Below are 25,639 nucleotides of genomic sequence, written 5' to 3' on the forward strand. Positions count from 1 at the left end.
TTGGGGGGGTTTGATCTGATTAAAAAAACTCTAAGGGGGTTTATATATGGGCATTTTTTTGTCATACGCATAGTGCAGAATGCAAGCGATTATAATCTTAAGGTTTACTCTAGACAAAATTTGAAGGGGGTTAATACTACGAATTTTTAAAGTGTTAGGGTTTTATCTGCGGAAAAAAGAGCATTTGCGCTTTATTGTGGGGAGTGGATTGGTGTTTTTATTGCATTTTGCTGGAGGGTTTTTTTTTGGGTGGGGTGAGGTGGGAGGGGGGGTTTGCGGGGGGGGGGGGGGTAGGTGTGAAATTTACCCATAATCAATTCATCCAGTGCTGGTTGTAATGCTTCTACTCTTCTTAAAACAGACAAGAAAGAAATAAAATATTGAGCGACCTTGAAATATTCATAGTCGACATTATGTATCTTATCGAGAAGTTGGTAGTTGATCTTAATTTTGGTAGGTCTAAATTTAAAATTTCAATAGCTAGAGAAATTTCTGTTGATCGGATATTTGAGGGAACAAATGAAACACACAGCGACCGGAGGCTGGGCCAATGAGCCGGCCATGTGAGGTGAGATAACATTGGAAGTATGAAATGCGAAAGCATGTTCAGGTAATTGGGGTTTCGCAATGTGATATCATCATACTAATGTATTTCCTAACTCAAATAGCAGGCGCGCCGCCCGCCGCGGCCCGCGCCCCAAACTTGCACACACTGCCGCGGCACAGACTAATGCTACAGAGGATATGGGAGATAGCAGGCATGAGGCGAAATGCGAAGTAGGTGTGTGAGGCGAAACCGCATATATAGTTTAAAATATATATTGGCCCATGGTGATTGGGCACAAGGAATAAGTTAAGATGAGAACAAAGATGATCAGTAAGATAAATGCGCAATCCGGGGCAATTATTGAACTTAGGCAAATACGAAGCACAAATAGAGGAGCTGTGAGGGAAAAGCAGTATATAAATTAAAAATAATATGGGCTATCGATGATACACGAAAAATAGGTTAAAATGGAAGCAAAAGTTGGCTGCACAACCAGAAATCTATGCAAATGTGAACCAGACATATGCTAAAAAGCTACGGAGTCTTATTACAAATATGGCCTGCGAATACACTAGTCTACGAAGATCAAGAAAAATAATTTAATTGTCAACTGTCTGGTGTGATACTATGCTAGATATTTATTATCCGTACTTGGATTCAATTCATAAACTACTAAAAAATTTTAGAAAAAAGCATTCAGATTGGGACGCCATATCCTACTGTCATAGAGAAATTTATATCCCCATGATTTGGCAACGCTACCTGATATGCATGACTCTAACTGCATCCGCATAGTCAGCACAAGACAAGGAAATAAAGAGCAATCCAATAGCGCGATGCGCGGGGCATCAGGAGGCGCTTGGCTCTGTGAAGATCAATAGCTCTGTTGCCCCATAAAGCCGCTGGGAAATCCTCAATAGACTGGCATGCAACCCGCCCTACGTACTCAGCCCTAAGAGCTGCCTGATCGCACTACTGCTTGAGATATCCCTTCGTGTGACCATATAGATGTGGTGGAAATGCCAACAGATTTTAGGTATTTCGTTACCATCGGGAACTACTATTTTCACCTTTTGAAGCGCTCAGCAAGGCTCACTTATTCTCATCAGGCAAGAGTATTGCACCTTTAAACAGCGCGTCGAACTTTGGCGATCGAAGTGCAGGAGACTGCCAAACGGTTAACGGATCGCGATCTGAGAACCTTGCCAAATCGGCCAGCTTGCATCAAATTTATGTTGAAACAAACGATCGCTTCAAATTAGCTGCGCTCTTGTTCAGATAGATAATCGCCTTTTTAAGACCAGTCGGAGTAATCATCGAGACTGTTAAAAGATCATCTAAGTTTCAACAAAATCATAGTAAGGCCAGCATGACGCGTTGGCGGTTATTAAACATACCTGAAAACGTAACTTGGGTTAGGTAACCATATTGCAGAGCTTAAGCGGGCTTAGCACAATGGAAGGTGACATGAGATAATGGTGGATGGATAGATCGACGAATGAGATCCGCGCGCTGATGTCTCTCGCGCATGATCACTTGCTAAGTCTGCAACCTACGGGCGAAGGCTGTAGAGCATGCAGCATTTCTGCCAGTGCAGCCTTCATCCTGTGTAAGGCTAACTCTGCAATATGGTACGCAACCAGAGTTAGGTTTTTAGTATGTTTTAATAACGCCAACGGTGCATCGTGGGGGCTACAGATTATTGTCTGCAACTAAGAATGTGTTAACCGAGTCTTATGATGTATCGACTGTCTTAAAAAAGGGATTTATCTGCTACTCTATAAAGAAGCGACTACATTTGAAGGATCTTGTTTCAACAATAATTTGGATCAAAGCTGGACAGATTATGCACGGGATTCTAGAATGGGCGATCGGTATACCTGTTGCAAGTCTCCTCAAATCCTCACAGGAAACATTGCTCGACGTTTAAAGATGAATATCTTGGAGAGGAATAATAGCCTGCTGAGATTGGCAAGGTGAAAAATAGTAGTGTTATGCGTAGAGAAACGGCTAAAATCTGTTGGGCATTACCCAGCCACATCCTATTGGGTCATGCATGGATATCTACGCAGTATGCATCAGGATTCATTGAAGGAGTTCCCATGACAGTCAGTTTGGCATGCAGTTCATGTGAGGAATTTGCGCCAGGGTTTGAATGGGGAAGGCAGGAGTATTGGATCTTCTCAAAGAGCCCAAGAGCGCTGCTAGATGCGGCTGCGGCTAATGGATGGCTTCGCTTCTATTCCACTGTCTTGGTCTGACTAGGAGGGATGGCAGTAGTATTGCATATCGCCAGATAGGCTGGCAACATATGGAGTATAAACTTGGCTACTGAACGAGTAAGTATGGCGGTGCAAACGTCTGGAATGTTTCTAAATCTTTAGTAAGTTTATTGAAACGAATCCAAGTGACCGGAATATAAAATATCTAGATATAATCAACCCAGAGGCAGTTGAACAATTAAACTTATTTTTTAGTCTCTAGACTAGTAGATATTCCGAGGGACCGATATTTTGTAATAACAGGACTCTAGCTTTTGTCAGATAATGTTGGGTCACATGTGATAGATTGACTGGTTCTGAGCAACTGTTGTTCCATTATACTAGTTGTTTGTATATCACATCAGCCACTAAATTATAATGATTGTTAATCTATATATGTTTCCCTCACGATCCGTTCTGCTGTTACGTATCATTGTATGCAAATATTGCCTGAGTAGGGATTTCATGCTTACTGGAATTGTGTCCACTTTAACTGATTTGTGCAGCACGATGGCCATATCATATTTTTGTAAATATATCTGGTTGTCGCTCACAACCATGCTGTCGGCAATTCGGTATACTGTACTTCATAGTCTGCTGTGCATACTGTGCGCCGGGAGTGATGCAAGTGGGGGGGGGGGGGGTGTAGTCTGGTAGGGAAAATACATAATATGCATTGATATCACATGCGGACCCATACCTGAAATGTTTGGGGCAATTTCTAGCGCTCCAAGGTCGGCCGACCTACCATTGGGGCGCAGTTGCAGGTTCGTGTGCTGTTCGATATTTCCTCAAATATAGCTCTTTATTTCCTGTCTTGGTCTGACTAGGGATGCAGTAGTATTCATATCCAGTAGGTGCAAATATGGATATAAATTTCTATGACAGTAGGATATGCGTCCAAATCTGAACTGTTTTCTAAATTTTAGTAGTTTATGAATTGAATCCAAGTACGGATATAAATATCTAGATATATCAACCAGACAGTTGAAATTAAATTATTTTTTGTCTTAGACTAGTGTATTCGAGGCCATATTTGTAATACAGACTCTAGCTTTTTAGATATGTTGGTCACATTGATAGATTCTGGTTTGAGCAACTTTGTTCCATTTAACTATTTTTGTTATCACATAGCCCTATATATATTTTAATTATATATGTTTCCCTCACATCCTCTTTGTGTTCGTATTTGTATTCAATATTGCCTGATAGGGATTTATCTTACTGAATTTTGTTCCATTTAACTATTTGTGCATCACATGGCCAATATATATTTTTAAATATATATGTTTCGCTCACAACCTCTTCGCATTCGTATCTGTATTCCATATCTCTGGTGCATATGTGCGCGAGTGTGCAAGTTGGGGGGGGGGGGGGGTGTTATCTGGTAGGGATAATACCATATATGATTTGATATCACATCGCGACCCATACCTGAAAGTTCTGGCATTTCATACTCGCCAAGTCACCTACTTGGCCATTGCAGGTGTGTGTTTCATATGTTCCTCCAATATATATCACAGAAATTTTCTCTAGGCTATTGAAATTTAAATTATGATGCACTAGAATTTAAGGTCAAATATTTATTTCTGTTTCTGTGGTTTAATAGAAGATAGAACATTAACAACAGACTGATGAATTATTATGGGTAAATCTCACAAAACCAACCCCCCCCCCCGCCCCGCCGAACGCCCCCCCCACCCACCAGCCCAAAAAAAAAAACCCTCCAGCAAAATGAAAAAAAACCAACCACTCCCCAAAAAATAAATGGCCTTTTTCGAGATAAAACCCTAAACTTTAAAAATGTATATTAACCCCCTTAAATTTTGTTAGATAAACCCTTAAGATTATAATCGCTTGATTTGACTATGCGTATGAAAAAAAAATGAATATAAACCCCCTTAAGTTTTATCAGATAAACCCCAAAAATTAAAACCATTAGATCCGATGCTGCGTCTAAGGGATCAAAGTCCCTGATGGGGGAAAAACTTTTTATGCTTTCTTAAAAATATTTAAATTTAATTTTCACAAAAAATCCTTAAGCTTAGTCCAATTAGGGTTTAATTGATGATTAGTTTAATAAATTAGAGTGTTTTAACTTGAAAAGGAGTATTTTGGATTTTTTTAACCGATTCATCTAACACCATTAGGGGGTTAGTTGAAAATTTTGGAAACATTTGTGGGGTATTCTGAAACACCCCAAACTTAAGGTGGGTTATGTAAAAATATTAAAGTTTAGGGGGTATCAAAACTGGCCAGGCTTAAGGGGGTTGGATGAAATTCCATTATTCTTCAAAGGGGGAATTCATAGGGTGTTGCTATAGCCTCTTATATATATTTATCCTAAACACTAGAAAATAACCATATACACTAAAAAGGAGAGTTAGGTAATAAACTCCGTTAACCAAAACTAAGCACGATACATTCATCCATGGGTCAAGCTAAAGGATTGAGTAAATGAGCGTGAATATATATTATATATAACTAATATATATAAATAATAATATATAGTCAGTATATAAGTATTTATATTGCTATTATTAATTTATGGGAGAGGTTTTAATAAAACCTCTTAGTAAAAATAAAATCTCCTTCTCAGTATGGGATAGGATTTAGTACCACAGATAGATAATATAAGCAGTGAATCGACTAGTTCACTGTGGTGAAGGTCTGGATTCATGTAGTTGATTGAGATAATCGTTGGGTAGTGAATCTGGATTCACTGCGTGTGAGGTAAGTTATGCATGTGTCTGTTGAACGTGCTAACTGTGCACTGATAACATACGACATAATCGAGATTCATCTAATGCAATGGATGAAGGAGGTGTTTAAGGTTTTTAGGCTAAGGAGGTTTTTATTGAACTCTCCTATATGATTATAGTATAATACTATTATATGTAATGAATAGTATCTATTATATATATACTATTTACTATATAACTATTATTATCTATATTATATATAAATTAACCCTGTATTTAGTCGATATTCAACAAAGTTCAAGGGTTTATGTGCAACACGCCCAAAGTTCAAGGGGGGCTATGTGAAAATAACCTTAAAGAAGGCTTCAAATCTTTTAATAGAGAATTCATCATACATCAACTGTTTTGAGTCAAATCCTTTTTCATATAAAGAAAATGAAGATTAAAAACACTATATTCCAGTAACAAAAAGTGCATACCTGGTGCAATATATCCACATGTCCCTGCAATTTCTGTCAAGTCACAAGAATTCTGATTCAACATTTTTGCCATACCGAAATCAGATACACATACCCTGAATTCCGAATCAAACAATACATTGCTACTCTTGATATCTCGATGTACTATAGCTGGTTTGCAATCATGATGTAAGTAACAAAGAGCATCAGCTAACCCTTTCACGGTCTTGATCCTCCTCTCCCAGTCCAATTCCATAGCTCTTTTTTTGTTATGAAGAACATTTAATAAACTTCCTCTCTCCATGTATTCATAAACCATGAACATATATTGAGAGTGGTAACAAAACCCGTACAGTTTCACAATATTGCAATGTCTAATTTGCCCCAATGCCTGTAACTCATTTTGGAAAGTGGTAATGTTGAACATCTCACCATCCTCTGACTGATGAAATCTCTTCACGGCGACTACTTGGCCTGTTTGCAATTTTGCTTCATACACTCTCCCATTGGCTCCATGCCCAAGACAATATATATCATCAAAATTCTCTGTTGCTTCTAGAATATCTTCGAATACTGCCTTTCCGTCAAAGTCCCATACGGAGAACATATTTGAGGTGGTTATCTCATTAGCTACCTGTGGATTTATTTGTACCTCTCGCCTTTTAAACTTTTGATGGAATGTAACATACATAATTGTAAGCAGGGAGACAACAAGAAGAAAGGCTAGAATGAGTATGACGAGAACGATTTTACAAATTTTATGATGATGATGATTCGTATTTGTTGAGGTTCCGGCCATTAGAAAACCTTTGTTACCGATCAAAGCATCTGCTGGAAATATATACTTGTAATCTATCGGGAACTGTAGATTATTATAGGAGAAGTCAACGAATGTAAATGGAGATAGCTGTGAGAGATGTTTGATAGGAGCAATACCCGATAAACTATTATGTGAGAAATTGAGATAGCTTAAATGTGAAAGAATATTTAAGATGCTAGGTGGTATGGGACCATAAAAGTTGTTACTTGACAAATCAAGCTCTATTAACATACTCAAGTTTCCTACCTGGGGAGGGATCTGACCACTTAGAGAATTTTGAAACATGTTCACTGTGCGAAGTTGTACAAGATTCCAAAATGTTGAAGGGATTGAACCAGAAAAATGATTCGTATGGATGCTCAATTCTACCAAGTTGCTCAAATTACCGAAAGAGGGAGGGATTGGACCCGATAGATTGTTTGAAGATAAGATTAAGTTTGATAGATTACGAAGATTGCCCAATGATGGAGGTATATATTCACTAAGCTGATTTTTAGAAAGATCCAAATTTTGGAGACTTGAAAGTAAACTTATGTTAGTAGGAATTCTTCCGGTAAAATAGTTAATCGAGAGAATGAGAGAGGTGAGCTGACTCCAATTTGAACTACAAATGCTGTCAGGTAACCCACCTGTTAAATTGTTATGATGCAGGTCAAGAACCTGCAGGTTAAGGTATCCTAGTTCTTGAGGTATTGAACCCGAAAGCTGGTTTCTTGCAAGAGATAAAATCTTTAGATTGTGAATTTTGGTGCCAATTGGAGCAGGAATTGACCCATTCAACTGATTCCATGATAGCTTAAAGCTCTCAAGTCTGGAAAGCGCTGTTATCTCGCCAGGAATTTTCCCTATTTGTCAAGCGAATGAGATATCAAGTCAACTAACTCAATGGATAATATTATTGAAGATAAATTACCTGTCAGTAAATTATTTGAGAGATCGAGGAACACAAGTCTGCTTAGGTTGCTTATGCTTGGAGGGATGATTCCACTCAACATGTTAGAGCTGAGATTGAGGCTAACGAGATAAGGAAAAGATGAATAGTTCAGGTTTGTGATTGTGCCAACCAATCCAAATCCTGCAAGATTGAGTGCCACCATTGATCCAGATTCATCACAGTTGATGCCGTTCCATTGACATGAAATTGTTGCATCAGTACAATTCAGGGGATGCTTCCATGATTCGAGATGTGGAGAGCCTTGGAGGCTGTTTTTCCACTTTAGTAATGCTTTAGCAGGCTCCAATGACAAAGCCGAGGATGAAACTAAGCGAGAAGGAAAGATAATTGATAACCACAATAACATCGACCATTGTATCCTTGTAGTCATCATCTGACCATCAGCTTCTCGAAGTTTCCTCAGCGTTCACACCTAAAATTGAAACGTTATTTTCTTGAAGATTAAAGTAGTTGGACTCATAAGATTAATAGAACTTGATAATCACCGACGTTTACCAATTTTTTAGAAAGAGAGGTGGATTAGAGGATGTTGGAAGGCTTCTAATTTTCAAGGTTTATCTATTAGAAGCTTCCTTTGACGAATGAGAAGCAACTTGTTTTCGCTTGCTGAAAACAGAACTCATCAATGACAATAAATACTTCTATCATTCAACTGTTGAAACTATGTCACGGAAATATTTCAATTCAATCTGCAGATTAACAACTTCTTCCTAATCAAGTTCCTAGATCACATGTTTACACTATATGAATGTACTAAGAAGTTGCATTAGAAATCTCGATAGCATTTTGAACATTTGAAGGAAACAGGCTGATGGCAAATTAAAAGATATGGTTTGTTCATGCATTAACGTATACATATATTAAACTATTAATTCTTCAGTAGATAATCAATTAGGCTATGTCAAATCACGATTCTTGAACGACCTGGCCTTTGAGGTCTCTGCAAGAGGATTAAAATCAATGTAATCCAGGGGAAATAATTAAATTGTTAGGTATTGACTGTGTTACCTGGGTACTTCTAATCTAAAACCGTACCCTTACCCGATACATATCCATACCCAAACTCCTTGGACACTCCTTGCATATATGCATATATTTATTCGGACATGTGCTTAATTATACAATACATGTTTTAATTTAAAACACTAGTCATACATTTTTTTGGACATATATCCTCCACTTCACATCCACTTCTAGAAACTCGTTGGTCATAGGACAAGTTCCGAATTATGATTTTAAAGGGTTGTTTGGATGTCTGGCTCAAAAACTAGTGATTTTCCAATTTATAATCCACAAAATAAAATAAACATAAAAATGTTTTACAAATTTCAATTCTCATCTAAATTATTAATTTCAACAGTAAATATTTATATAGTCATGTTCATGTATCCTATCTTTTACAAATTTGTCGTGCCCCATAGCGGTAACCCGTACCGATACCCATGCAACATAGGGTATTGATCTTAATTTTCCACTTAAATCCACTGCTCTTTCTAATTCTTTTAAATGTGGGACTACGTTCACACGAGAATGCTCTAACAATATTACCTTATTCTAACGTACCTTTATTAACAAACGAGACGATTCACAAATAAAATGACTAAATAACATTTTCTTTGAAGCTTCTATATATATTTTTGGAGGGTTCTATATTAGTAGAATTAATTCCAATATCCTGGTTATGAAAATTGGAAGCAATAGTTTTTGCTTCTCCTGTAAGGGTTTCAAGAAGTGAAATGCTCAGGGACCTGTATTTCCCTACCTAAACATGCACAAAACTATCATCTATGAACTTTGTAGAAATTCTATAAGGCTGCGTTTGGGAACTTGGATTTAGGCCCTGGATTTAAAATCCTGGGTATTTCAAATCCAAATCTCTTGTTTGGACCTCAAATTGGACTGAGATTTTAAATCAAATGATTTTAAAGAGGTGATTTTGAAAGCCCAAATACACGTATTTGAAATCCCACCCTCACCCTTCGTATTTACCAAATCCAAATCCGGACCCGACGACTCCCCCGATCCCGACTCCTCCTCCCTCTCGTTTCTCAGCGGCGATCCCTCTCGTTTCTCAGCGGCGATCTCGAATCTCCAGGTATCTCTCCTCTCTCCCCCTCTCCTCTCTCCCCTTCTCCTCTCTCGTCTCAACGCAGGGATCTCTCTTTGTATTTTGAAACCCTAGATCTGATCTGAGTTTGCTTTTCTCTGTTGTAGCTTTTTTTCAATTTCTGTAGTTTCTGATCTAGGTACTCCTTATATCTCGATCTCTTCCGTTAAAATTGTCTGTTCTCTATGCTAATGGGTGCCTGCCTTATGTTCGATTTTATGCCATATGAATTTTTTTTTGATAAACCAAGTTACGTACTGGTTGATGATTGAGTGACTGTTGCCTTTTGTTGTTTGGTACTGTAATTTGGGAGAATATGTGTACACATGCACTCCCATATAAATAATTCTATTTGCCTGAATATAGAACTCAAAACCCATACTTGAAGGGAAAAGAAATCGGATCCAGATAGAATATGGATATTTACATGAAGATAGGAAGTTAATTTATTCTTTTGTAAGTATAAAAGATTTGAGTCATGAAGATTTGGATTCAACAGATGAGTTCTAGTTGTAAGTATCAACAGTTCTTTATTCTTTTGTATGCTTTAGATATTGTTTTTCGGAAATTCATCCAGTTGTATTCTAAGAGATAGAATGAGACATGGTCGTGGTTAATACTATGTACTAAACCAAATGTTGAGATCAGTTTGCTGGCTTCCTGTGTAGTTCTTCTATTTTCTTTGATAGAATGAACAGTCGAGAAGTTAATTTCCCCATGTTGTATCTAAGTTGAGGAATTATATTTTTGGTGAGCTCACATGTTAATTTGTTAGCTTAATGCATTTCTACCCCAGACGAGACTACTATTCAAGACTTTGCTGCTATTTTTGTTATTGTGTTGCTGCATAAACTGGTTGAATTAGCTCATTTAGGCATCCCTCGAATAATCGAAACTGATGTTAGATTATTGGATTTTAGTACTTCAATTCAACATGATGTATTTTATTTTGTGTATCACGAAAGACTAATGTGAGACAGAACAGGCACCTGATATTTCATATGAATGCACATAAGTTTTATCGATTATATTACTGTCAATGTTGAAAAAAACGCGTTCCGTGGCGTAAAATGGCGTTTAACGTGACGTAGCGGTGGCTTAACGCTACATAGCGTTTTAAAATAGCGTAAATACCAAATAACGTACGCTATTTTCATCCTAGCGCACGTTACATGGCGTTTCATCGTAGCGTTTGATAACCTGCGTTATTTGCTTAATGACTGGGAATCGATGTTTTTCAGGGCATCAGGTGCGGCTGGTGCAGGGTTCTGTCGATCTAAATCAAAAGAGGGGGAAAACAAAAACAGAGAACTAAATCAAGAAGCTAGGGCATCAGGTGCGGGGTTCTGTTGATCGAAATCAAAAAGTGGAAAAACAAAAACAGAGAGATCAAGAAGCTTCAAGGGATCTGTCGATCAAAATCAAAAAGTGGAAAAACAAAAACTGAGAGATCAAGAAGCTTCAAGGGATCTTCGATCTACTTACCTGACGACGGCGATCGGCCACTAAGGCGACGGCGATCGACCACCAAGACGATGAAGATCGACACTCGACAGCACAAGGTTTTTAAGGGCATCAGGTGCGATGTTTTTTCTTTCGTTTTCCAACTTTTTTCTTTTTTTCCTCCTCAACGAGAAGGTTCGTGGCCAGCTTTTTTTTTTCCTTTGTTTTTTCTGTCGATCCACTTGGATCCTTGTTTCTTTTATCCGGCCTTCTTTTTCCTGTAGATAAATTAAGTGGGAAGGGAGGATCGGTCCTTTTTTTTTCTCTTTTTTACTGTAGCTATTTTAACAATAAAAAATTTAAAAATTATCTTTGTACTGGTTTATTTTTTGACTCGTGGATTAGGAGGAAAATATTGTTCTCCAATCAAACAAAAATAGAATAAAGTAAGTAAAATGAGAGTGAGAATGTAATGATTTTTTTATTTTGAGGACATTGTTTTGTGAAATTGAGAATTGCGATGATTATTCATATTTTTTTTATTTTGAATGTTATATATCTATAAATTATTTAACCTACGTTACGCTATGCGTTATCGCTATTGTAACCTAACCAGAGGTAAGCGTTACGCTATGCGTTATCGCTATTTTCAACATTGATTACTGTATTGGATTACTTGAAGCATCTCCATTTCCCTCTACTGCTAATAAAGCTAGAGTAATGTTGTGAATATTACTGCGTAATCTGCTTGCATGTTCAACTTTTAATGTGATAGGTTAAAAATGGTAAATGATGAAAGGGATTCAAGGATCCAACTTAAACGTACAAGGGAAGAATTTGAGAGGAGAGAGGATGATGACATTATTATGGTAGTGGTCAGTTTTATAGTTGCTGCCATTGGTGCTTGGTACTATACAAAGCACATGTTGAAGGAGAGTTCAAGAACACACGAAGAAGAGGATGAAAGGACATACCTTAGAAAGTCTTGGATTCGAAATCTTATTTGCAATGCAAATAACTGTGTTGAACAACTAAGGATGAATCCTCAAGCGTTTAAGAGGTTATGTGATGTTCTATGTACTAGAGGGGGATTAGTAGCATCAAGAAATGTCACGATTGAAGAAATTGTCGCTATGTTTTTGCATATTTTAGCTCATAATGTAAAAAATAGGACAAGCAAGACAGATTTTTATCGTTCAAATGAAACAATTAGTTGGCAGTTCCACAAAGTACTTCAAGCAGCCATGAAGATAGGAAGCCTCTATATTAAACAAGAATATACAAATCCTAATGAGAGAGACATAGAGAAGTGGAAATGGTTTGAGGTAACTATGACTTCTTTTATTAAGGTTTTCATGTTTAGTACTTTTGTTTAATAGAACTAATTGTAAGGTTGTGCAATTTTAGGATGCTATCGGGGCACTTGATGAGACTCATATCCAATTAACTATTCCTTTGGAAGATCAAAGTAGATATCGAAATAGAAAAGGAGAGAACAGTACAAATGTACTTGGTGTTTGTGATGCCAATTTGAGATTTTCATATGTGCTACCTGGTTGGGAGGGTTCAACATCAGATTCTCGTGTTTTGCGTGATGCTTTGCGTCGGCCCAATGGCTTAAAACTTCCCTCAAGTAGGAATATAATTCTTTTAATTATTATATATGTATTGCTTCCTAGTTTTTACATTGTTGTGACTGAAGATTTTGATTTTGTAGATAAATACTTTCTTGTGGATGCTGGGTATACAAATGGGCCGGGGTTTTTGGCACCTTATCGAGGGACTCGCTATCATATAAAGTCTTGGAGAGAAAATGGTCCAAGAAACTACAAGGAGTTATTTAACCAACGTCATTCCTCTGCTAGAAACACAATTGAGAGAGCATTCGGATTGCTAAAAAAGCGATGGGCTATATTACGGACAGCTAGCTTTTATAGTGTTAAGACTCAAATTAGGATCATTAATGCATGTTGTATTCTTCACAACTTTTTACGTGAAGAGATGAATGAAGACGACTTGTTGAATGACGTGGATCGAGAATTAGAAGATGATCCTGTTTTAGAAATTGAGAATGTAGATGAGGAGCGTATCACCACTGTGAGAGTTACAAATGAATGGAGTAACTTTAGAGATGATTTAGCTATGCAAATGTGGGATGAATACCGACTTTAAGATAATTTAGCTACAAGATGGAAATGAGGGTGACGAGTATGAAGAAGATGATGAGTGGTTGTGAGATTTTTATATATGCAGTGTAGTTTCTGTTTATGCAGTGTGGTTAATTTAGTCAAGTGCATTACTCTTGACTAAATTTGTATATTTTATATATGCTGATGACTGGTTGTAGATTTTTATATATGCAGCGAGGAACATGAAGATTTTTTTTTCTGTTTACTTGGGGCTATTACACCTTATGTTAGTCCTCGAATTTGAGGTTAGTGTTCCTTCCCAATTGCAAAAGTTTCAGTTATGTCAGTTTAAATTACTATCTTTAAGCTCGAATATTGATTCTTCTTATTGACATTAATTAAGCAATATATGGTTGGATAGAGACAGTGGCCATAGCCTATATATGCAGTGTGGTTTTATTGCTTCATAAGTTTTGCATGAACTGTTTGAGATGTAGAAATTTGATTGCTCTTTTGGCTCTATGGATCCATATGTAACAGGTTTAATGATTCGAGGGACTAATTTCATGATTCACGAATCATGTAAAGAAGCACAATGATATAACTTTGAAAGTTCCGTTCTAGGATGCAAATAATGTGATAATAACCATCAGATATTATATTCCATGTATGACTGCTTATCGATATTTGTTTCGAGACATTAGTACAGCATTCGATTTTGGTCATCATGCTGAAGTTTATGTTGTTCTTTCACTTCTAATGCTAGGAGTGCTGAAAAATATTGCCGGTAATTTTTTTCCCCTTCATTTACTTTAGTTATATTCTATTTTCAATGTTTTTCTAATGTATATCCATCAGCTATGCTGATCCTTAAGAGGAAGGCGCATCAGATCAAGAGTTGTTCGTTTCAAAAGACTTTGGAGTCACCTATTAATGTCCTTTCAATAACTCCAATATAGCTTGTGGAAAGGTTCTACGTTCAGACAATAAAGTAGCCTTTAATTGTTAAAAAAAGTACATGAGATAGGTAAAATCTAACCATATTAAAGGTGAGGGCATTAAATTATGGTTGCAATTATATAACCTCAACAAAGGTGAATTCTTATTGTATTACTTCTACACTGAAACAAACGAAGATGGAAGCTCTTCAAGGAAACATCTTCCTGGAACATCAACTAGTGGTGAGACAAGTTCAAAGAAACAAAAGAAGGGGGATAAATTGGTTGATTCACTTGCAGTGATGGCAGCTTCTGTGACTGAGTATTTTAATGAGAGAAAGAAGGAAGTAGTAAGAAAACCACCAACCGGTGAGGAGATTCATCACGTGGTCTCAAAAATACCCAACTTAAGTCGCATTCAAGTGTTCAAGGCATTTGAGAAGCTAATGGATAGCAACCCGGAAAAATTTTATTTGTTGAAGTCACTTCCTGATGATGAAAAAAGAGATTTCATTCTCTTTATTCTTAAGGAGTAGCTTCTAGTTGGATGGCAAGAACCCCCAAATCTTTGAACTCATTCGAGTAAGTTCTCTCTTGGATTTCTTTTTCTTTTTTAGGCATATTTTAACTCTCATTATTTTGTCATTTATCCCTAAATTTTGAGTACTATGGTTGATCAGCCAGATTGACCCACTGTAACACTGTTCTTAGTCTTTTCCACATAACTGCACATATACTTATTAATATACTGCTAATTAATTTCGACAGACAACTACTTGGCATTCATTCTGACAATTCATTGAACAGGATAAGGTTTCGAAAGGTTAAGCATGACTGTCCCTCTCATCAACTCTCATAGTTTTGGTTTTGTCTGATAGCTTGTTTTTCTCTAGTTTATTTTTTCAGTGCATTACTGGATTTAGTTATATGTTAGATTTAATGCCTGTATTCTGGTTTTCCATAATTGTCGTAGCTGACATTTTATGTCATTTACAATTTTGTATCATGGTTAAGATTGAACTCATTAGAAATTTCATATCATAGTATTACTGACTCTTGACATTATATAATATCTATCCCTGTCCCTTAACTGGAGGTTTATCTGTGTCATTTATGACACTTTTGACAATTTATTTTTGGTGAACATGGATTGATTTCCACTTTCTGAACTATTTGAGCCTACTGTCTTTAGTGGTCTTTACAGATGTTCAACCCATATATTTCATGTGTATCTACTTTCTGAAACGAAAATGCAACACTAAAACAAATTGCATGCTAGTGTCATAGTTTATATCTGAGGAACCTTAGGTGCGCACTTCTGATGTATTTTTCATTCTTGGAGTTCCATTTGTTCCCTCAAAATCATGTTTTTTGAAGTCATGAATTATGCTACAAAGATTAGCGCTTTAATTTACATCAACTAGAATGAGTTTGAGCTTGCTTTTAAGTAGCAGTTTGTCCTCTGATAAGAACCTGAACATGGTGCAAGGACCTTGAATACTTTACTTCGGTAATGCCTGAATTTCAAAGTAAACTGAGACTATGCGTGCACAGATGCTGGATTGACTGTAATGTTTTGTGGTAAATACACTAGTATTCTTGTTTGGATATTGTGTGATGGGAGACTTCCAGCATTAGAAGGTGAACTATCTATATGTATGTATGTGTGCATCCATATAACATAAATAATCAGTTAGTATATACTTCCAAATACTTCCAAGGTACATTGAATATGCAGATACACACTCCTATATCACATGATAACTTATAAATGGTGGTATAGGGTACTTCCAGTAAAAAGTGGCACTGTGTGCTTTTCTCAGGTTGGTTTTGTCACCTTCTTCCTAAATTCTGTCCTTGATAATCTAACATCAACAATTGTCATGGTCTCCTTGTTGAGAAAACTAGTGCCTCCATCAGAATACAGAAAGTACGCAATCCTGTACTTGTTTTCTTTTTCTTTTTTTAAAGGTTGATGGTCTTCATGATTCAACTTTGAAGTTCGATTTTTGTGCCATGGACTAATTGATGCTAAATTGTGTAATGTAGGACTCAAATTCTTCGAGACATGAAGTTGGGCGCATTGGAGAGAAAAGAGGAGAAGACTTGAAGGATAAATAGAGGATTCTAGATATGTTTTCTTTTAATAGTTTATGTTGTCGTAATTTGGCTTGTTGTAGCAAATCATGGTTACTTCTTATAGCAAATCATGGTTATCAACTACCTATGGTATGTTGTGTTTTAAATGAAGGATTGTTGTGGAGTGTAGAGCTTCTTATGAGGAGTGTTTGCTAAACTCTTTTGACTCGTCGAGTCTTTTATCATGGCTAGTTATTGGAGTAGTACTCTTGTTCTTTGGAGATTGAAGGTTGATGTAGTATTGGATGAAACCATGAAAAAATGGCGTAATAATAAATATTTTGGACATTATTATTATTTTTTGTATTCTCTCATACCGATTCATGAAGGACAAGATGTTTGCATGTATATTTATAATTGCTAATGAAGAGATCAAACTTCTGAGGGGGTCGTGAAATTTACCCTAACTTTTTCCTCAATATAAACCATAATGTCCGCATTTGATTTAATTATTAAGGAGTTAAGAGAGAGCATAAAATTTTTTAAAACACCAATTTCAAATCCAAATTCATGTATAATAAAGTGCATCCAAACATCAGATTTTAAATCTGTGATTTCAAATCCTTGCATTTAGTGATGACATCCAAACAAAAGATTTTATCAAATCATGGATTTCAAATTCTAGATTTGAAATCCCATGATTTTAAATCAACCTTTCAAATCCAAATCCAAGTTCCCAAACGCAGCCTAATAGATTTATTCATTTATATTTTTTCTGGAATTCCTCTTTGCTGCTTACAGTTGTTAGAATATAATATCGTAACCCCCGTCACGGGGTTTTGGTTTAGTGGCATGGGCTTAAGAAGAATTTTATTTTGATTTTACAAATTCTGGATTTGGGAATAATTTTACAGAAGACTAGGGATGTAAAGTAATTGAAAGTGGAGGGATCCAAATCCATGCTAGTACATCACCCCTCCGAACACATGCATGCTAGACTAATTAAACAAATAAAATTAAAAACAATTTATGAGCTACATATATAAATAAAATGTCAAGTTGTGAATATTTTACCTTAGAAAAGCCTCTTTGTTTCTCCTTCCACTCCTTCCTTTTCTTTAATTTGTATACTTAATTTTTTTTTTTAATCTTTGATGTGTTCCTTTTCTTCTCTCGCCCGAGGCACGAGAGAGAAGGAAAGAGGACAGAGGACTCAACTCCCCCTATACTTCTTGAAAGGGACACGTGTCCTCGAACCTGTTACATGCGCCTCCAGGTTTCAAGATGGGCGGCTGCTTGCAAGGGTAGAGTTTTCCAATTCGACCAGCCAGTCAAACGGATGGTGCAGAAGCCGGGTGTTTTGGATCCTGCCAAAAGAAAATGGTACGGTGGGCGATCAGGCCACGGATCTAACATTTTTCTTTTTTTAGAAGAGTCCCACCAGAAGCATATCATGAACCACACTTTCAACCACACCCCTACACTCTCTATAGTGCTAGTGGGTCATGCATGATATTTTTTTAAAAATATCGTGCATGGCCCACTAACACTATAGAGTGTGTAGGGGTGTGGTTGAGAGTGTGGTTCATGGTGTGCCTCTAGCATTATTTTTTTCAGAATACTTACAGTTCTGGGCGATCAGATGACAATAACGGATCGAACTTAATTTTTTTCCCCAGAATAGTCATAGTTCTTTTACTCTATTTGCAGAAAAATTGATCTACTTATAATTACAGATTAATTACGATATTAGGTTGATTTGGTAGAATCCATTGGTTTGACAATTTTTTGCCTTTTCTTTTTACAGGTTTGTACGTGTACTAAGTTGGATGCATGCGTATTGCACGTGGTTAAATATTATTATTGTTTCTTTTTAGTTTAAGTAGAGTTGAGATAATTGGTAAAGTGGGATAATTTTTTGACACTCGAATAATTTAGTGGAATAATGGTGGATAATTTTTGAAGTGGGATAGTTTGGTAGGATAATTTGGTGGGATAATGGTGGATAATACTATGAAGTTGTATAATTTGGTAGGATAATTTGTTGAGGTAATGGTGGGTATATATTACTATTGTTAATAACTATATATTAAAAATAATATAAGATTGATTAGTAATTGATTAGTCTAGTAATAACTATAAAATATAAAGTAATAAAGCATCACTATTCATCTCAAATAACAAAGTATTTTACAACTAATAAAAATCTAATCCTTAGAGTGACTTGACTTCCATCGTCCCACATGGCCTCTGCCATAAAATTTCTCCGAGCTCCTATAGCTGCTCGTTGATTCTATAACTAGTCTTTTTCATCGGAGTCGTCATTTGCATTAGCAACATTTTGTGGAGCTTCTAGTGTAAGATCAGAAATGTCAAAGTCGTCATTTGTTTTCTCTAATTTTAAAAAGTTATGCAGTCATATGCATGCAATTAACATCTTTATTTGTGTGACACGGAAAACCTGGAGGTTGGCACTTGAAAATAGTGAATATAGACTTAAAAACTAAGGATGCAGTCGATACAATTTCTAAGAGACGCATGTTGATGGTTGAAAACCTCTTTTGAATTTCGTGGTCATTGTCGATTTTGAGCAGGGCTGAACTCTGAAAGATAGTACCTTTCACCTCGATATGGAGCAAGAAATTGTATCCTATTTGGATAACCGCAGTCAACTAAATAGAATTTACCTACAAGCAAGAATAAAAATATAAATGAGAAAAAATATTATAAAACTAAAAGATATTATTTAATTGATAGAATAATATGTAAAGATTATTACTATGCGGAAGTGGATGTCCATAAGGTCTATTCATTGCATCCTTCAGGACTCTTGCATCATGTAAAACCCTAGAATTTTTATAAATTTATTTGATAATTTATTTAAGCTTTTATGAGTTTTATGATGTGTGTTTACTATTCTATGATGAATGGAATCAGTTAGAATTTATTTGGAGTTTGTTTGTAACTCGGGTTGCGATACCGCGAGTCTGCTGTCGCACAGCAGTTTGATCTGTTTCTGGTGATCGGATGGGCCTCTGGATGGCGCCATTGATCTTAGAATGTAGTCTTTGTGCTATGAGCCTAGTTTGGTTCGATTTGTACTTCGTTTGTAGTTTCGGTCTCGGTGTCGCGAGACAGCTCAAAACCTGTAGTTTTTCATTTTTAATATTTTATCTATAACTCGGATGGATGTACAGTCAGTGTCATTACTCTCAAAACATCGATACCATGCTGGGAGTAAATCAGTAATTTATTCTGACACCGGATAAAATCAGCTGAACTTCGAGCTGGTAAAATACACGGATATATATTTGTGTTTATATGCTTTGACTTAAGTTATTATCTATTATGGAGAGTTGACTTGGTCAACTTTTACCATGAGCCTTTGGATGAGGGTTTGGGTAATAGAGATTGGATCTAGACCCTTGATTTCTTTTTAAGAGAATGAGAGTGTAAGAGAGAGGGGGATATATATATATTTTGTCATGACCATTCTCTCTCTCTCTAACCATCTTCTTCCTCCCATTAAGCTCACGTGAACCCATGGCCATGGTGGGTCAAAAAAAATTTGGAGGAATTTGAGAAAACTTCGTGAACGAAAAGGATTGCGTCGAGCGGATCTACAACTCTTGTGAAGGTCGATCCACTAATTCTCAATTTTTGGAGATTGAATCCCTCTCAAGGCAAGTTCATCTCCTTCAATTCTCACACTCTTTTAATATGTTGTGTTTAGTTGTGTCCTTGAGTTAGATTCATGATCAAATACTTATATTTTGACTAATTGAATTATAAAGATGTTTTTATCCAAACAAAAGACTAAGTTACATGCAAAACAATCCAAGAGGGGTCCGATTGTCTTTCCAACGCACGTACATAAATTTTAGCTAAAAAATTAAGATAACAAATAAACTCTAAACTGAACCAAACCAGTGCCTAATGAAAGCTGTGTAAATTTATTTTCCAAAACAGAAAATTATTCTTAAAAAGAGTTTTTCTAGAGAAAGTTATGCTTAATTTACTAATGACATATTCTGCAGAAAACTGCTAAGTGTATGTGCATAAATTTTAGCTAAAAAATTAAGATAACAAATAAAACTCCAAACTAAACCAAAACAATGCCGAATGAAAACTATGTGAATTTAGTTTCCAAAATAGAAAATTATTTTTAAAAAGAGTTTGTCTAGAGAAAGATATGCTCAATTTACTAACGACATATTCTGCAGAAAACTGATGCACAAGGCTGATACCTCATTGGAAAGAGGGTTACGCAAAGTTTGGGTTTCGTTCCTTAGTAATCGAGGCATGACCTTCACAATATATATATGGATGTAAGCATGTTGTACGAGATTATATCGATGTAAGCATGTTGTACGAGATCTATAGGTGGTGCACGTGTTTAGCCATAGATCTCTCGCAGCTTAATTTTGATATTTGCGCGATACGTTGGAGCACGTATCGTCAGGGAATTGGATGATCACGATGGGGTAATGATTATCTATTGCATTATTGGCATTATAAATTTAATATATGTTGATATGAGCTTGTTTATGATAACACAAGCATGTTGCCTGAGTTAGACCTATGAGCCACTCAACAGATTGTTGCTTGAGATGGTCCTACGAGCTACTTAGCAGACTGTTGCCTGAATTAGGACTATACATCACTCAGCAGATTGTTGCCTGGGTTAGGCCTATGAGCCACCTAGCAAAAATGTGAGTTGGACAGCGAGCCACTCCAACAAAAATTTGTATTTGGTTGTGAATTACTTAATCATGTGCATGAGATATGTCGTCGAATGCATATGCTCCTTAACCTATACTGTTATGGGATGGGTTTCACGTTAGTGCTCAGGAAGTTATTTTTCTTTAATTGTTACAAGAAACTTGTTGTAAATTCGTGATTGTTGAGTTCGTTCGCGACCAATTGAATGAACTACGGACGGCTTGATCCCTTGGAGAGAGGATACGTAGGCAACCACATTAGTGCAGCTGGTTTTAAAGCTTGTACGAGTTTTGGTTGAGATGTTCTTGACGACGTGTAACGTCATTGTTTTAAGTCTATTTTAGGTAGATCTTTAGGAGCGCAAAGAGGCGCAAACTAGCTTGTAGCAGCCAACCTTGCTTTTGCTAGGTATTACTCCATAGTGTAGTTTTTGCTGTCTTTACTCTTATAGCCGGAGCCGGGCCGTGCCTGTGTAAGGTTTACCTTTTTGGAGGTAGAGAGCCTCCTATGAATATGTATATTTTTGTACAGTGTTAGATATCAGTTGTACTTGAATATCTGTATAAAGTCTGTTAGATTTTTGTTCTTGTTTAGAATTTCTCAAATATATGATATATGTTCACTTTTCAGCTCCGAACTGTGTTGTGCTTAAATTTCAGCTTGAGAATATTATAAATTATTATATTGTAGGCGTCAAAAATTACCTATAGGTCCCGAACATAGCTCGAGACGACAAGCCGTCGAGCGATGAATCGTCAGATGACGTGGCGACGAGCCGTCGAAACAACAAAGCGGCGAATCGCTGATGACATTGCAATAAGCCACTGGAACGACAAACCAAGTGGCCCGCACACTCGTCAGCCACCTTTAAGTTAATAAAACGCATCAAACAAACCGATGAAGCGTACAAGTCAACGAAACGACGAAATACGCGGAACAGGAACAAACCAGAATAGCCCCCCACCTACACCACACTGCACGCTATTGAATTTGGTGATTGTGTGGGTGTATGTTTTAGATCTAAAGCAGTTTTCCTTCAAGAAACTTAAACCCAAGAATAGATAAGGGGGAGAGGAAGATCATGAGGTTGTCTATTGCCATTCTCCTCCTCCTCTTTTTCTTCACCTTCAGTATTGATCTCAGCAGCTGCAGTTCCAACTTTCAGTTTGATGCTGAGCTACAGGTTTCTGCTGATGGCTGCAGCGGAGAAAATGTTGGAGAATGCTTAGAGATGAGCAGCAAGAGAATTCTTTGGGCGGCGACGACTGTTAGTGGTGGTGGAAAGAAGAGGTACATAAGCTATGAAACTCTGAGGAGGGACAATGTGCCCTGTAATAGGCCTGGGATGCCTTACTACAACTGCCATGCTCTTCCAAAGGCCAACCCTTACACTAGGGATGCAGTGTACTCACCGGCTGCGCTCGAGGCGATTGATTCTTCCTCATTCACTAATCTTGCCTTCATGAACTAACTTAATGTATTCCTCTTTTTCTGTAGTGGTTGATTAGTTTTTCAACTGCTTATAATGTATTATTATTACTTTTAATTTGTCTTATATATGCTATCATGTCTGTTGAGAACAATCATTGTGTATGATTTATTACTATTTAGCATTAGTGGTTTGATACTTTTGTTTAGCAGTGCAATGGTTGAATCATGGGGTGAGCTTGGGTGTGGATCACAGTCGGCGCCCGGCCCGGCCATAAAAATGGTCGGGCCAGGTTAGCTGGGCCGACCAGGGCCAGCCCGTGGCCCGTCCCAGATGCAATGATTACTTACGTGACCGTTGCAGGGCAAATGTCGGGCTGGCCCGACCCGGCCAGGCATAAACGGTCACATAAGTGACCGCTATTTTGTCACAATGGTCAAAATTTGACCGTTGTGGCCGGCCCAGCCATAATGGTCATTTTGACCGTTTTGCCCCCAAAACGGTAAAAATGTTAAAAAATGAGGGTTTTTTTGTCATTTGTTTAGGGGCCTGCCTTTATAAATAGAGGGGTTTTTTATTTGTTTTCCTTATCCAAAACTCATCTACTTCTCTCTAATGCTCTCTTATACACTCTTATACTCTCTAATAACCGCTTTAGCTCTCTAATTCTTCAATCAAATTTCTTCCGGACTTGATTATGAAGAGTAAAACCCAACTTCGGAAATGAGTCCTCCTACTATAGCTACTCCTCCTACTCCTACCGATGTTGATCCCGAATCCGGTGGTGATGATTCTACACCAAGAGCTCCTAAAAGGCTGAGATTCGATGTGTGAAATTTTTTCAAAAAGATAGACGTCATCAGGGATGAACACGGTAGGCTTCTCACCCAGAAGGCTAAGTGTGCATTGTGCGGCTATTTTTCCAAGCTCATCATAAAAGCGGCACCAACCATCTCAAAAGCCATTTAGATAAACACAACAAAGGCCAGTCCTCTCAAGGTGATATCCGGCAATCTATGCTCTCCCAATCATCATCTTCTGGTAGTCTCGGTAGTTAGAATTATGACGCAGCCCAAGCCAGGAAATGCGTCATCAGGTTTGTCATTCTTAAAAATATTCCTTTTAAATTAGTAGAAGATGATGAATTTGAAGATTTATTAAAGATGGTTTTTACTCCGCATTTAAAAAAATTTCTCGTCAAACTTGTCGACGTGATATTTCAAAACATTATCAGGAGGAACAAGAAAAAATAATTTCTTATCTTCAAAGTTTAAACTGTAAATTTTCTTTAACTTCTGATATTTGGACATCTAAAGCACAAACTGATTATTTATGTATCATAACATACTGGATTGATGAAAATTGACAAATGTTTAAAAGAGTTATTTTCTTTATTGCATTTGAAGAGTTACACACTGGTATTAATGTTACAAATTTAATAATTGAAGAACTTTTAAAATTAGAAATTCAAGAAAGAATATTTTCTCTTTCACTAGATAATACAAGTAATAATAATGTAGCTATTGATTTTATCAAAACATCTCTACCATTGCCATGTAATGATGATCTTTTTTATATTAGATGTATATGATATATTTTAAATTTAATTGTTCAAAGTACATTTAGTGAAATTAAACACATGATAGAAAAGGTTATGTCAGTAACTTATGCTCATAATGCTTCTGAACAAAGAATTAGAAGATGGAATCAATTCTGTAAAAGAAAAAAAAAATACAAAATCCAGATTAATTCCAAAAGATATTGACCATAGGTGGAATTCCACCTATACAATGTTAAGTGTAGCATTAGAATATAAAGAATGTTATAAATGAATTTATTGCTTTTTATACTTCTAGTTCTAGCTTTGGTAGCATGTATGGAATAACTGAAGATGAATGAACAGTTATAAGTAATTTAAAAGATATGTTATAAGTTTTTTTATGATGCTACAATGTTATTATCTGGTTGTTATTATCCAACCATTACTTTAGCTGCTTTACAAATTTTAAATATTCAAATAAAATTAATAAATATTGTATGGATATTTATTTTGGAGATATAACTTTTCAAATGGAAAGTAAATTTAATAAATATTTTAGGTTTATTCCTATAATTTTTTATTTAGGTGTTCTTATTGATCCATGTATGAAGAATATTAGCCTTAGAAGTTTGTTAAATTTCTTGTATAGTGGACAGATTATAGACACTGATGATGGTCAAACCATTACTGCTACTACTCATCATAATACTATTAGAAATTATTTTTAAATATTATATGATGAGTATGCGGCTAAATATGGTGTAGCTACACATCAGTCTACAGCTTCGACTTCTTCGAGCTCAAGTCGGGGCAAAAGCGTAAGTTTTAATAGGTATGCAATGGTAGCTGAGCTAACTGGTGGAATTGGACTTGGATCATCATTGGAGGTTTCTAAAATTGATCAATATTTAACTGTATCTTTAGTTAAATGTCAAAATAATAGTTTAGATATTTTGTAATGATGGAAAGTATATGGAAGAGTTTCATATTATATACTTTCCATCATGGTTCGTGATTTATTAACAGTGCAGGTTTCCACGGTAGCTTCGGAATCCGCCTTCAGGACAGTTGGACATTTGATCGACGACCATAGGATATCGTTAGATCCGTATACTGTACAGTCGTTGATGTGCTTACACAATTGGTGGAGGTACGAGAAGAGAACGCAAGGAATCGATAAGATGGCTAATATTGAAGATAAAGTTGAAGAGTTGGGACTAGCAGATAGATATAAAGAGTAAACAATATTCATCAAATTGTAATTTTTATTTCTTTGCTAAAAATTTGTAATAAATTATTTTAAAAATAGTTGCAAATGATAGTGATAATATAGGTGAGTAGGTGCCAACCTAGTTGGGATGTACTCATCTATTGTGATGCGACGAATTCGAAAATAAATTTATAATTGTAAAAGATTTACTGATTATTAATAAAGAAGTTGTTTTTATCATTTTAATTTTTATAATTTTTATTATTTGTAATTTATGTAATTTCAAGTGGTTAATAATA

The 25,639-nt window shown here is 36.4% G+C and overlaps 3 protein-coding genes across 4 annotated transcripts in view; 2 read left to right on the forward strand and 1 right to left on the reverse strand.

Annotated features, from left to right (window-relative positions):
- Window positions 1-17,766, reverse strand: part of LOC109830671 (probable leucine-rich repeat receptor-like protein kinase At1g35710) — a 22,301-nt gene extending 4,535 nt beyond the window's left edge. Inside the window, exons 1-3 of one of the 2 annotated variants that reach the window (XM_020398012.1) lie at window positions 17,514-17,766; window positions 7,702-8,155; window positions 5,990-7,633 (exon numbers count right to left, since the gene is read on the reverse strand). In XM_020398012.1, the coding sequence (XP_020253601.1) occupies window positions 5,990-7,633; window positions 7,702-8,116 (2,059 nt within the window). In that variant the 5' untranslated portion in view covers window positions 8,117-8,155; window positions 17,514-17,766. Of the gene's footprint in view, window positions 1-5,989; window positions 7,634-7,701; window positions 8,156-8,238; window positions 8,312-17,513 lie in introns of those variants that run through there. The other variant, XM_020398013.1, reaches the window with a different exon arrangement.
- Window positions 12,538-22,158, forward strand: LOC109831070 (protein ALP1-like). The gene is made up of 4 exons (XM_020398409.1): window positions 12,538-12,618; window positions 12,701-12,926; window positions 13,011-13,448; window positions 22,151-22,158. The coding sequence occupies exons 1-4, from the start codon at window positions 12,538-12,540 to the stop codon at window positions 22,156-22,158; spliced, it is 753 nt and encodes a 250-aa protein (XP_020253998.1).
- On the forward strand, window positions 22,243-22,632 carry LOC109831073 (protein RALF-like 19). The gene has a single exon (XM_020398413.1). It carries the CDS (start codon window positions 22,243-22,245, stop codon window positions 22,630-22,632), a length of 390 nt encoding a protein of 129 aa, XP_020254002.1.

Source organism: Asparagus officinalis, chromosome 2, assembly GCF_001876935.1.
Source record: "Asparagus officinalis chromosome 2, Aspof.V1, whole genome shotgun sequence".
Classification (NCBI taxonomy): Eukaryota; Viridiplantae; Streptophyta; class Magnoliopsida; order Asparagales; family Asparagaceae; genus Asparagus; species Asparagus officinalis.

Coding starts and splice junctions, on each gene's coding strand:
- LOC109831073 (XM_020398413.1), top strand. CDS start 22,243: ATGAGGTTGTCTATTGCCATTCTCCTCCTCCTCTTTTTCTTCACCTTC.
- LOC109831070 (XM_020398409.1), top strand. CDS start 12,538: ATGAAGATAGGAAGCCTCTATATTAAACAAGAATATACAAATCCTAAT. Junction 12,619..12,700: donor AGAAGTGGAAATGGTTTGAG/GTAACTATGACT, acceptor GTGCAATTTTAG/GATGCTATCGGGGCACTTGA. Junction 12,927..13,010: donor TGGCTTAAAACTTCCCTCAA/GTAGGAATATAA, acceptor TTGATTTTGTAG/ATAAATACTTTCTTGTGGAT.